The 13,649-nt window shown below is 46.3% G+C and overlaps 1 protein-coding gene across 1 annotated transcript in view; it reads left to right on the top strand.

Moving 5' to 3' along the window:
* Samd4b (sterile alpha motif domain containing 4B) overlaps positions 1-13,649 on the top strand; it is a 33,434-nt gene continuing 19,785 nt past the window's right edge. Inside the window, exons 1-2 of the mRNA XM_051207626.1 lie at positions 1-98; positions 12,787-13,189. Coding sequence (XP_051063583.1) covers positions 12,994-13,189 — 196 coding nt within the window. The 5' untranslated portion in view covers positions 1-98; positions 12,787-12,993. The remainder of the gene's footprint in view (positions 99-12,786; positions 13,190-13,649) is intronic.

Below are 13,649 nucleotides of genomic sequence, written 5' to 3' on the forward strand. Positions count from 1 at the left end.
GGGGGCGACGGCGGCGGCGGCGGCGGCGGCGCGGGTGGCGGCGGCTGCCTGAGGAGGCGCGGGCGGCGGCGGCGGCGGCGGCGGCGGAGGCCGAGGCGGTGAGTCTCGGGCAGGGCCGGGCCGGCGGGCGCGGGGCGGCGGCGGTCGAGGCGCGCGGCGCTCCCCTCAGGGCGACCCAGGCCGCGCGGCCGGCCCCGCCCCCTCAGGGACCCCGCGCCGCCGGCTGCGGCGGGCGGCGGACTCGGCCTCCAGGCCGGGGGGGCCCGGGGGAGCCTTCAGGACCCCGCGCCCGGCCCGCTGCTCCCCACCCGGGCCCCTTCCTCAGCTTCCCTCCCAGACCCTCGCGCCCTGGGGATGGTCGAGGGGCCGGGCCCGGGGACCTCCGTCCTGACCCGGCACGCATCGGCTCCGGCGGCCTCCCCGGAGACCACCCTCAGCTTTCAACTGCCTCCCTCGGGGACCTTCCCCGTGGGTCCCCGCCCTTTCGTCCCCGGTTCTCCCCCCACCTTCCTCCTGGATTCGCAACACATTCCTTGGTGGCTACTCCCCGTCTGTCTCCACAGCATATTTGTCTCAGGCGTCTCTGTCAGGAACCTTCCCGAAGCCCCCAAACCGGCCCTAGACACCCCCTCGGCATTGAGGACCCCCTCGTCGCATATTTCATCCATCTCCCTTAGACTTCCTCTTCACATATCCCAAGAATTTATCCTCCCACCCTTCCACATTCTAGAAATGTTAGCGATTTCCACTCTTATTCCCCAAATCCTTCAGGATGCCCCTGGTGAACCCGTCTTCCTAGGAAAGCTTGCATATCCCGGAACAGTGTTCTTCAGATACTACTGAAATGCTCATAGATCCCAAAACTCACCTGAAGGACCCCCTCCTCACTTTGCCTCCATCTCTCATATGTACCCCAGCCTCTTCTCATACCTCTTGGATTCTTCTATAGGTTCCCAAATCTGGCCCAGGGACTTGCACAAATCTTCCCCACCGTGGAGTGCTCTAAACTAGATCACCTCTCTGTACCCCTTATCCATTTTCTCCTGAGCCCCCACACCTACTCATCTTGAAAGTCTCCAGAGAGCTCCTCTCATATTCCAAACACCTCTTCCAAATCCCCTCCTATGTGTCCCAAATCCTTTCCCAGTAACACACACCACTTGTGTGAGGACTCCAGAAAGTTCCCTCACAGCCTCTGTATCCTCTAGAACTTTTCTTGGGTAACCCGAAAATTGGGAGACTGCCCCATTGTAGCCTTAGATAACTTTCTGAAGCTTCTCCTTACAACCCTGAAACATCCCTCTGAGATACAGCTTTCAGGATCCCATGGCATCAGAAACCCCAATAACCCTGAATGGCCCTTCAAATACTTCTCAGCGACCCTGATATCCCTAGGACCTTTGGAGTTGTTTCTTACACTGTCCTACTAAAAGACTTTTCTAGCTATCTCCTCAGAGCCCCCTGCCCGCCCGCCACCCCCCTATTTTCTGATGCATCTTTAGAAAGCTTTCCACACCTACCTAATCTTTCAGTGTAACTGAACACTCAGAATATTTTGAGAAAAGCCTACTCTGATGCTACCAGGTCTTTGCTAGGAGTCCATGCCCCACCCCCCCAATTGGGGTGTTGGGTGTTTAAAGATTCCTCTGTCAGGGCCTCTCTCAGAAGACCACTCCTTTCCCCAAGACACTCCTTAGAACATTTTCTCCCAGGCCCTGTGTCAGTAATCTCTTGCACTTTCTGGGAACCCTCCCTCAAATTTCCCGTCTGGCATCCCCAATGTTATTTCAGGACTCTGTCAGATTTATCCCAGTTAGGATGAACCTGTTCTCACTTTCTCTTTTCTGCCCATTCTCATTCTTTGAAATCATAGACCCTTCTGGATTCTCAGTCTGCTTCCCCCACTTTTTCTTCAGAGGCCGTAGCATCCTTCAGACACTCCCTTCCCAAACTTTCTCTACTTCTGGAAATCCCAATGCTTTGAGACTCTCTTCCCAGATTGACCGACTGATCAACCTACTTACCTTCCTACCTTCTCTCCTTCCTTTTTAGACCTCACCCTCATAGCGTCTCTCCTTTCAGATTTGGAAAGATCTTTAACACCCACTTAGAGACTTCTTTTCTTGTTTTGTTTTGTTTTTTCGAGGCAGGATGTCTCTGTATTGCTTTGGAGCCTGTCCTGGAACTCGCTCTGTAGACCAGGCTGGCCTTGAACTCAGAGATCCATCTGCCTCTGCCTCCTGAGTGCTGGGATTAAAGGTGTGCGCCACCAGTGCCTGGCCACTTATAGACTACTTGAGAACTCACTTTTATCCTTTTCATTTTTGAAGATCCCTTACTGAAGAATTCCCTCCCTTCTATCAGTGGCTCTCAAAGTATGATTAGACCTGTGGCAGCATGGTTGGAAAATGCCAATTCTTGAGTCTTACTCAGATTTAATGAATCAGAAAAGTTCGGAGCAGAGCCCAGCAATCTAAGTTTTTAACAGACAGTCCTGTTGATTCTGATGTATGCTCAAATTTGAGAACCACTGCTTCTAAGAGGACCTCTTTCTCTGTAATAAGTCCTAAAGATGTGCCTCTAAGCCCTGCTGTGCATCACCATTTTCTGGGGACTGTGTGCAATACCCATCTTCCAGAAAGACTTCTTCCCCACTTTGAAGGATTTTGGCTTCTCTACAAGGTTACCCCACCCTCTGAGTAATTACTTTAGGTTCTGCTTTGAATGGTTCCCTTCAGCTCTTCCTCAGCACTTTCTCCTTCTACCTGCCCCTCTGGCCCACCCTAGAGCCTTTGCTCCTTTTGGTTTAAATTGCTACCTCCTTGAACACACATGTCCCTCTCATCTCATTTCTCTTCTCCACGTGGGCAACTTCAGGTCTTCTGTCTGTGTCTTAACCACCAGGGGCTCTCCATGCACTTCACAGAGCACTGTAGTTTTTTATGCATTTGCCTACTTACCCTCCCTCACAGGACAGGAAACTAGAAGTACAGGCTGGATCTGAATGTGCCAGGTGTCCCAGGATTTTAGTGAGCATTATTGGAGAATGGGTAGCTCCAAGTTTCTTAGATCCCATTCTCCATTCATGTCTGGTACACCTTCCCTGTCCCCTTTTCAAACCTTTCATCACTCTGGTCAGTCCCTTGCCTCTCCTCCCGCCCACTGCTTCTGTTCATGGAACTTCTCTTGGCACTGATTCTGAGCTATCCTATATATGTTCTGTTCTGGTGACCTACCTCATCCCGTCTTAGTTAGCTTTTCAGTCTCTCTTAGTTTCAGATCTCTATAGTACTCTCAGCTTTTTCCAAGAGAATCCATTCCTCTGTAGGATCAAGAAGAGGAACTAGAGAGCCCAAGATAAATACCTGTCTTTTGGGAGCTCACTATTTTGTGGAGGGCTTGGGTAGATGCACCACAAAGGACATGAGGGCACAAAATAGATGCTGTGGAGACCCAACTATTTGGAAAGATTTCATTGAAAAGGTATTTAGGTGACATAGTGTTCCATGGGAATCAGGACCACAATTAGGAGCTCCTAGGCGGGGGACATAGTTTAAACACTATGCTTTTGCTTTTATGGTGCTGGGAATTGAACTCCGTACCTGGGGCATGAAAGACAAGTTTTTAATGACTGAGCTACATCTGAAGCCTCAAAAAAAGCATCATCTCTCACCCATAGTTTCTTTTGTATATGAGCAGAGTTAAAGGAAATAGCACTCTTTGATTTGGATGGTATTATATAGGTACACTAGAATGACTCACAGATGTAACAGGGGTTGCTGTTTACTAAATGCGTACTGTTTGCTAGGCACTGTGTAAGTGCTTTTTCTGTGTAGTCTCATGTCACGGGAACCTAAGGTAGATAAACTACTATTATCTTCATTTCCCATATGATGCAGTGAAGGATAGGTGGGTGGGACTAATAGAAGGTCTGTGGGCCCTGCCTGTCCCCAAATGATAATGCCTTGGGTCATAGAATTGGATTTTCTGTTTAGATAGGGTTTGGGTGCAACCCTTATGTTCCACAACTGAAATAAATGAAGGCCATAATGATATCTTACTTCATGGACTAAGTTAATGGATGTAAAGTACTTAAAACAATGCCTTGTATACACTGAGTGCTGTGAGCAGAAAGTAATGTTAGCCAAGGCCCTAAAAGGTAATAGAATCTTAACACAAAGTAGTTTAAAGGGGAGATTTTGAGCTCCAGCAGGGATGGGAAGGGGTGTCCAGGGGAGTGGGGTGAGGGTTAATTAACTCATGTTACTGAAAAATCCAGACTGCTTATAGCTGTATCTTGAGGTTCAGATAATAATCCCAACCTTCACATTTATCCACTGAGTTAGTAGCTTCTTATTTAACAGGTTTCTGCTTGTGGTGACAGATACTGCCCTCAGCAACCCCAGCTTCAAATTCTACCTCTTTAGCAGCCTCAGTGTAAAAAAAAAAAAAAAAAAAAAAAAAAACAACCTCTTAAGAGTTCCAGTTTAAGACAGTTTCCCTAGTAAGTTTGAGACACTTGATGGTAGAATATACTTGGATATGTTGGGGTTCTGTACTATGCAACTGTGTCTTGATGCTCCTAATAGGATTGTGATTCCATCCCATGAGCTTTTTTTCTTTTCTTTCTTTTTTTTTTTTTTTAAGATTTATTTATTTATGTATACAGTGTTATGCCTGTATGAATGCCTGCAAACCAGAAGAGGACATCAGACCCTATTACAGATGGTTATGAATTATCATGTAGTTGCTGGGAATTGAACTCAGGACCTCTGGAAGAACAGCCAGTATTCTTAACCTCTGAGCCATCTTTCCATCCCCATCCCATGAGCTTTATAAGTACTGATGGTTCCTCCTGTTCTCTGTCCCCACCCTCAGTAATTCCATGCTCTGTGATTATTTGTGTTCAAAGAAATCTAATGCCCATTATGATCCTACAGACTTTGTTTCAGGATCTCACTAGGAGAGGCAGGAGGCAGATGGGTGGCTTGACTTGCTAACATAGAATGTAATAGTACCTGGATTCAGTACCTTCAACTTGGCTTTGGATTTCTAGGGCCTAGAACTTTGGAGAGGTTTTGTTTGTTTTAGTACAGATTTGTGAAATAGACTGTGGTTGACCTAAGAACAGTATATGAACTGCATAGTTTTTTTGTTTTTGTTTTTTTTGAGACAGGGTTTCTCTGTGTAGCCCTAGCTGTCCTGGAACTCATTCTATAGACCAGGCTGGCTTGGAACTCAGAGATCCTCTTGCATCTGCCTCCCAAGTGCTGGGACTAAAGGTGTGCACCACCACCGCCCAGAAAACTATAACTATGCAAGTGTTAAATGTCCCTAACAGCAAGTGATCGTTAAGTAATCCATGGAGGGAGATATTGGAGATAAAGCTGAGGAAGACACAGTCAAAGGCCTGAAACTCACAAAGTTCACATTCTGATGGGGGAGAGAAGATAACTGCACTAAAAGAAATGTGAACCCCAGTGAGGTGGCTCATTAGGTTAAGGAGCTTGCTGTGCAGCCTGGCAACCCGAGTTTGAGTCTCAGAACCCATGTAATGGTGGAAGAATACTGACACCATAAGATATCTCCTGACTTACAAATGCATGCCATGGGACATGTTTGTTCACACACACAACACTAACATTTTAAAAAGAAGTGTGAGTGTGATATGTACTATGAATGAAATGAACTAGTGTAAAGGTGGCTACTATAGACAGTAGCCGGAAATGGCCTTATTGAAGAGGTGACAATTGAGCCTTGGTCAAGAACTATAGAAGAGCTAGGAATGGATGGGGAGGCCAAAGGGACCTTCTGGGCACCCATGGAAACTTCCAGGAAGTGAAGCTTCAGCATCTTTATTAAGAGCAAGAGGTCTGAAGGCATAGCGTTTGGGCCTTGCAGGTCCTACGTAGTCATGAATAGTGCCTTCCCTTCTGTCATTTTTCCATTTATAAAAGGAGGCTATTCGTGTCTCATAAATGTATGTGCCATTTATGTGTTATGTATGTTTGTGTTGATAAGGGTTAAATCGCAAACTTTTCACATGCTAGGCAAGCACAGTGGCATCTGGTTACACACACCCCTCTTCCTAAGCACTTGAGAGGCTAAAGGAGGGGGATCTCAAGTTCAAGGCCAGCCTGGGCTCCATAGAGAGAACCTGTCTCAAACAAACAACAAAAATAGATGTCTGGGGATCCAGGAAAAGTCGCCTGTGGAAGAAGTGTTAGCATAGGACCTGTGAGGGACAGGGTATGATGCAGGAGAGGAAATCATTGGGAGACAACTATGTCTCCTATTCATCTCAGTCTTCTCACAGCTTCACTGAGGAAGAAGCTGAATCACTTGCCAAAAGTCATAGTAGCAAGTATCAGTGAGAGAGCTAGGATTTGAGCCAGGTCACCTGACTACCCAGTTGTGTTTCTACATGAGGAGAGCTGACTGAGCACTTCTCCTGTCTTAGACCCCTTCTCATTTTTGGGGGCCAGGGAAGGAGCCTGGGGGAATATTTTCCCTAGAACCTCTCAACCGTTTGGTTCCATCTTTCACTTCTGGGGTTCGTAGGTACCTCTCAAGAAAGTTACACATTCTAAATCTGGCTGGATGCCAGCAGTGTTGCTGGGTGCCTAGAGGCTTGCTATATAGTAGGCCCTCTCTCCTGACTTTCCTCAAAAGTAGGGAGAGTCGGGTTTAGCCATGTGAAGACTTCTAAAGAAACCAGAGGAGCAGTGAATGCAGTTTTGTATTTAAGTAGCCAAGACTATTTTAAGTAGTAAAAAAAAAAAAAAAAAAAAAAAAAAAAAATCCAGTTTAAACAGGCCTAAGGAATATATTGGCTTCTGGAACTGAAAAGTCTAGTCCAATAAGGAGGCTTCAGGCTCTGTGGACTTAGGTCTTCTCCCCTCAACTCTTGAGGATATTCTATGTTGGCTTCATTCAGAAGCAGGTTAGCCCCATGGTAGCAGAGGTAATAACTAATAACCTAGAGCTTTTCTCAGTAGTTACATTGAAAGTTCCAAGAAAACTCTATCCCATGTGTCCACTTCTGCAGCCAAGATAGACAGAAGATGGGATGGCTGTTTGACAGATGAGCCCATCATAGTAAGATAGATAGTACTACCGTGAGATGACATGGACAGTTGATGCTCATCCAGTGCTGTCTCACTGCAAACAGGCAGCTGGGTGGGATTGGGGCCAAGGCACTCTGTCCTTAGTGAAAAGGGGGCATCCGTTTAGTCTCTCTTTCTCTTTTTATTTATTTGTTTTTTGTTTGTTTGTTTGTTTGTTTTGGAGACAGGATTTCTCTGTAGCTTTGAAGCTATTCTGGAGCTCACTTTGTAAACCAGGCTGGCTCAAACAGAGATCCACCTGTCTCTGCCTTCTTGAGTGCTGGAACTAAAGGTGTGTGCCATCACCGCCCCCCCTCCATACCACCCCCCACTCCCACCACCCCTGGCTCCATTTAGTCTCTTGAGTTAATATCTACACCCAACACTCAGTATCTTTCTGTTTTGAAAATCACTTTTTTTTTTTCTCCTTTTTTTGGGTGTGTGCATACGCGTGCATGTGCATCCTCAGCATGGCAGGAATTAAGAGACCATTGGATATATTGGGCGTTTGAGCTTCTGTAATTCTCCTCACTCCACCTCTCACTGTAGGAACATTAGTATTATAGATGGATTATCACTTCTGACTTTACCTGGATTCTAGTAATCTGAACTCAAATCCTCAAGCTTGTATGACAAGTGCCTTTTACCCCCTGAGCTGTCTCCCTAGCCCAAGATCAGTACTTTTAGGTTGTGTTTGTTTGTTGGGGTTGTTTGTTTGTTTGCTTGTTTTTGTTTTGTTTTTTTGAGATAGAATCTTGCTATGTAGCCCAAGTTGGCTATAAACTCATGACAGTCCCCTTGCCATTGTTTTCCTGGTTTTTTGTTTTAAAGATTTATGTGTAAAAGTGCTTGCCTACTTGTATTTATATGCACCATATGCACCACTATTTGCAGAAACTGAAAGAGGGCCTTGGATTCCCTTGAACTGGAGTAACAGAAGGTGTGAGCTGCTGTGTGGGTGCTGGGAACCAAACCTTAGTACTCTTAACCACTGAGCAATCTCTCCAGCCCCATTAGGGATTTTTTTTTTTCCCACTTTATTTTTTGAGACAGCTGACTATGTAGCCCTGGCTGTCCTAGAACTTGCTACATAGATCAGGCTGGTCTCTAATTAATTCACAGTAATCTTTTAAAACAAAACTTTTTTAGATTGTATTTTACTTAGTGTTTGTGTGTGTGTGTGTGTGTGTGTGTGTTTGTGTTTGTGTGTATAGGTCGGAAAGAAAACTTGGACTTATTTCCATTTTGTGGGTTCTGGGGATCAAACTCTTTGATCTTTGGGTTTAGCTACTGGTTGATTTTTTTTTTTTTTTTTTTTTTTCTCACAGTTTGTTCTTATAGTGGATTTGTGGAAGCCCTAGTGCCCACTCTAGACCCATTCCATCACAGTGCCCTCTCCACCAGATGTCCCTTGAGCATCAAGGGAGCTTGAAGATACAAACTACAGCGCTTTGGGGTTGGGGGGCAATTAGTCAGCTTCTGGGTTATTTCCAGTTTGTTTCAAGGACCACGGCCACAGTGTTTTGTGGTTTTGTTGTGCTGTGTAGTAGTTCACAGTTGCTGTTTTAATGTGAATTAGTTTCCAACGTTTAAAAATAGGGAATTTCTTTCAAAGCCAGATTTCCTGCTGTTCTATTAAAAACAAAACACCGAAGACCTAATAATATGAATCTATTCCCACATGGCAACAGTTGATTAGAGTGGAATAGTGTATTCTGCCTTTAAACAGCCTGTGTACTTTGTAGCTAGCTCATTGTAGTCCCCAGTGGCCAGCTCTGTTCAAAGCCTATCCTGGTGAGCATCACATTTGAGACCTCATTCTGTCCCAAAGCTTTGCTGGCAGAAGCTAGATTGATGTTTAGTCAGCAGCTATTGGGGATATAGCCTTGTTGCTTAGGAAAAGGAACAATCCAGTGTTTAAAAAAAAGAAAAAAGGTTGATGAGTAGAAATGTGCACAGTTTTTACCTGAGAATTTGGTCAGCTTTTTGCTGTAAATGCTCTTGCATATCAAATCACCTATTAAAATGTTCCACCGAAACAGTACAAATGGTCTAGTATGGAGTGAGCTGTCACCCAGTGGAGGAATCACCACACCCACTTCTAAGAGATGTCCACCCAACCTCTGCTTACCCACTTCCAATAGCCAGGCACTTATTACCTTCTCACATGGTGGCCAGCTCCATCCTTGGACAGATACATAGTAGAAGTTGTTCTTATGTTGAAGCAACTGGTGCCTCCTTGGGACTTGAAGCCAAACAAAGTTGGAGCAGGGAGGGCAAGTACTGCTTCCAGTCACAGAGCTTCCACTCATCCACCCTGTGTCTAGGGAGAAAGAAGCCTCAAGTGTGAGTGTGTGTGTGTGTGTGTGTTGGGAGGGTTAAAGACAGGTATTCTTTGTATATCCCAGGCTGTTCTGGAACTTGCTGTATATACCTGGCTGGTCTTGAACTCAGAAATTCGCCTCCCAAACACTGGGATTAAAGGCTAAAAAATTCTTGTCAATAAACATTGTGTGCTCACTTACATCTAGTGAAATGGTATAAAAATTACAGTATTAGTAATTGCCTTGCCTCCTCAAAATGACTTCTCAACCACCTAGAGTCCATCCTTCAAGTGAAACACTAGTGGTGCATTATATACAGCTCTATATAGTTTTCTTTACAGGAGCTTACTTTGTATCTCAGGTTGACCTGGAACTCAAAGCAATTCTCCTGCCTTAGCTTCCTGGAGACTAGGATTGCAGATAGCTACCTCTCATGTATCTCATGCTGTCCCTCTTCACTAGATATGCTCTTACTTCCCCTTGCATAGTTCTGACTCAGTTGTTATACTCTGTTGATGGATATTTCCATTTGAACCAGGTACGGTGGTACACACCTGTAATCTTGGCACTCGAGAGTTCGGGCCAGCCCAGTCCACATAACCAAGACCCTTTGCCTTTAGCTGGAGAGATGGCTCAGTGGTTAAGAGTGTATACTATACTTTCAGAGGACCTAAGTTTAGTTCTCAGCACCCACATCAGATGGCTTACAGCCTCCAGCTTCAGGGGAACTGAAACCTTTGTTCATTTCAGTTGTGCATGAAGTGTGCACAGGTGCTTGCATGCAAGAAACCAGGACGTGTTAACCCACACACACACACACACACACACACACACACACACACACACAGTAAAGAAAGCAGGCAGAACATGAAAAGGCAGGCTTCCTTATTTGTTTTTAAAAATTCTGTCTTGGCCCCATCCCGCCCCAATGTGTTGGGTTTTGTCTTGTTTTGCTCTGAGACAGAACCCTTGCTATCCTAGAACTGGAAATACAATCAGGCTGGCTTCAAACTCAAAAGAGCCACCTGTTTCTGCTTCCCTGGTACTGAAATTAAAGGCATGTGTTACCACAACTGTCTGGGTTTGTTTTTAAAGTACACCCTGGACCAGCAAGATAAGCAGGTAAAGACACTTGCCGCCAAGCCTTGGTTTCCTGGGACCCACATGATCAGACGGGATAACCAACTCCTACAAATTGTCCTCTGACCTCCACATGTGCTCTGTGGCATGTGCATAGATATACAGGCATTTACACACAAAGTAAATAAAATGTACTGATTTTTTTGTTTTGTTTTGTTGTAAGTACTTTTTTAGGTTCAGTCTGACTGCATAGCTTGCATTTGATGAGAAATAACATCAACATAAAGCAGTGTTTCATAGTGTCATAAAGAAATGAGAGCACTAATACAATTGAGTGGCCATGGAAGTGTCCGGGAGACTGTCAATGAGGAAGTGTTATTATGCTGAGACACAAGCAACTTAAGAGCGAGCCTGTAGGGGAAGAGGAGACTAGTGAACAAGAAGGAACTTGATGTGTCATGAGATTGGAGAGATAAGAGTCAGTCAGGGTACTTGTGGCCAAGGTAAATGTGGATTTACTTAGATTATTTAAGTGCATCTGGAAGTCATTGGAGACTTTAAGCCAGGAGATGACTTGTGATTTCTCCTTTAAAACTACTGGTGGGAGACCTGTGAAACTTGGAGCAAAGTTCACCTTCATCTTTTTCCCCACTTTTTCCATCTTAAAGAACTCACAGCTAGCTGGGCAGTGGTGGTGCATGCCTTTAATCCCAGCACTCGGGAGGCAGAGACAGGCGGATCTCTGTGAGTTTGAGGCCAGCCTGGTCTACAGAGAGAGTTCCAGGACAGCCTCCAAAGCAATACAGAGAAACCCTGTCTCAAAAAAACAAACAAACAAAAAAAAAAACCACTTATAGCTATACTAGTTTGTTATCTTGAGATCCAGCGGGGTTCTTCAAGGCATCCCAGTCATACACAGCTATCCCCAGCAGGACTGTGTAAAGTCAGGATAATGGGAGCCATGCCCTAAGTCTAGACTCTGCTGGTTCTGTACACCATAAGTCTGTGTATAGAGTTCTTGGTTCTTGGGCAGCCCTGGAGAATGGGACTGAGGGCACTGGTTGCAAGAGCAGATGAAATGTTAGGTGGATACTTTAAGCTCCAGACATTTGAGAAAGGCCTCAGAGGAGTGTCTAGAAACAAGCCAGCTGAAAAACTGCTGTTTGCCCATTTCAAACTTCTGTGTAGTTCCTGCTTAAGAGGAATTTGGACATTTTCTTGTTGTTGTAGACAATTTCTCTGTCTACTCCTGGCTGTCCTGGAACTCGCTTTGAGACCTGGCTGGCCTTGAACCAACAGATACCTGCCTGTCCCTGCCTCGCTGGGATTAAAGGCTTGTGCCACCACTTTCCAGCCAAGTGTCTTTGCTTCTTATTCTGCCCCATTCCCTTCAGGTTGGTACTCTGTTGGCTCTCGGATAACAGTCTGGTGTCCTGAAAATCAGGGGGACTTCCACTTCAGAGTTGGGCTGAAGCTGACTTCAAGGACTGAAGAGGAAGGCTTGGGAGAGGAGGAGGTTGCTTTACCTCATAGTAGAAAGATGGAGTCTTAGAGCTCAGAACCAAGCTTGTTACAGAGTGAAGAGCTGTGTTGAAGAGCATGATAGCCCTTCAGGGTAGTAATCTTTAAACAGGTCTGTCCGAGTTCATGCCCTAGGACTCACATTTACCAGCTAATTTGTGACCAGATAGTTATCTGCTGTCAGCTTGTACTGTCTGCATACTGGGGATCTCTCGTGGGGTTACCATCCCACCTTCCACCCTTGAGCCAGAATTGTGGGTTTCAGTTTGAATTAATTAGGGAGCTCTTGGGCTCTTTCCTGTTGGTGAGCAATCACTGTCCAGCTCTGACAGGATGCAGCCTGAGACTAGCAAGGTCAGATGTGTTCCAGGTCACATGTCTGCTTTGTCATGTCACCTTGAGCCAAACCTCCCTTCATTCAGATCTTTTCCCAAATGCACAGCGTCTCTTCCTTCCTGTTTCTGGATGCCCTTCTGACTTAATCTTTGATTTGGGTCAACCTCTTTTGGCTCTGTGCTGTCCAATTGTGAGGCAATCTTTCCCTTAGTTTCTGAGGGTCTGGTCTTGGGGTGCCAGTCGAGGCTGTTCCTGGGTCTGCAGTTGGAGAGGAGCTGGTTCAGTGTCTGCTGCTGGCTTCATCTTCCTCCCAGGAACTCAGAACAAACTCCACGAAACATGAACAGGGTCATCAGCCCATATTTATCTGACAGCTTCAGCCCCTGTGCTCCCTCTGACCCCTTTGCTTTCTTTTCCAGGAGCCTGGAGAGGTGTGGCTGGACCAAGACCTCCCCTGATGTAAGCAGGCTCCCTCCTCCCCCCCACCGCCCATTGCCACCACGCCAGGGGACATCCTCAAGCCCTGGCCCTTAGGGGAGAGATAACAGGAGCCCAGAGCCGAGACCATGTGACGGCGCTGGCCCTTGCCACCGCCGTCCCCCAACCCTGGCCCCAGGCCTGGCACCATGATGTTCCGAGACCAAGTAGGCATCCTCGCTAGCTGGTTCAAGGGCTGGAATGAGTGTGAGCAAACAGTGGCTCTGCTGTCACTTCTGAAGCGGGTCACTCGTACCCAAGCCCGCTTTCTGCAGCTCTGCCTGGAGCACTCGCTAGCCGACTGCAATGATATCCACCTGCTGGAGTCAGAGGCCAACAGTGCTGGTGAGTCTCTGCCCCTAGAGATGGGAGTACAGTGGGGAGAACAAGGCCAGGGGCCAGGTGCCACGGTGACCAACCAGCAGTAGCACTGAGAAATGGGTGCCATGTGCTGGTCTGGTCTCCTGGGGCTGTGTTGTTGTCAACTGTCCTCAGGTGTGAAATGGGGATTCCCAGGAGGGTTATACAAACTGGAAACTACCCATGTAAAGGAAGGATGGTGTTGGGTAGCTTGTATGAGCTGCCAAAAGGAACAGGCAGGTCATTGGAGTGACCTGGTAGAAGGTGAGTAATGATTTGTTTTCCTAACTCTAGGACACCAGAGCTAGGCAGGGTCTCAGGACTCATAGAAGAGGCTTTGGGTGTTAGCCTTCAGCTCCAAAAGTAGATTGGTTGCAGGCCATGACAACTTGAAGAGAGTTTTGGATATAGATGTAGTCCTCCATGTCAGTTCTTTAAGTGCCAG

The sequence above is a fragment of the Phodopus roborovskii genome, unplaced genomic scaffold, assembly GCF_943737965.1.
Source record: "Phodopus roborovskii unplaced genomic scaffold, PHOROB, whole genome shotgun sequence".
NCBI classification, from domain to species: Eukaryota; Metazoa; Chordata; class Mammalia; order Rodentia; family Cricetidae; genus Phodopus; species Phodopus roborovskii.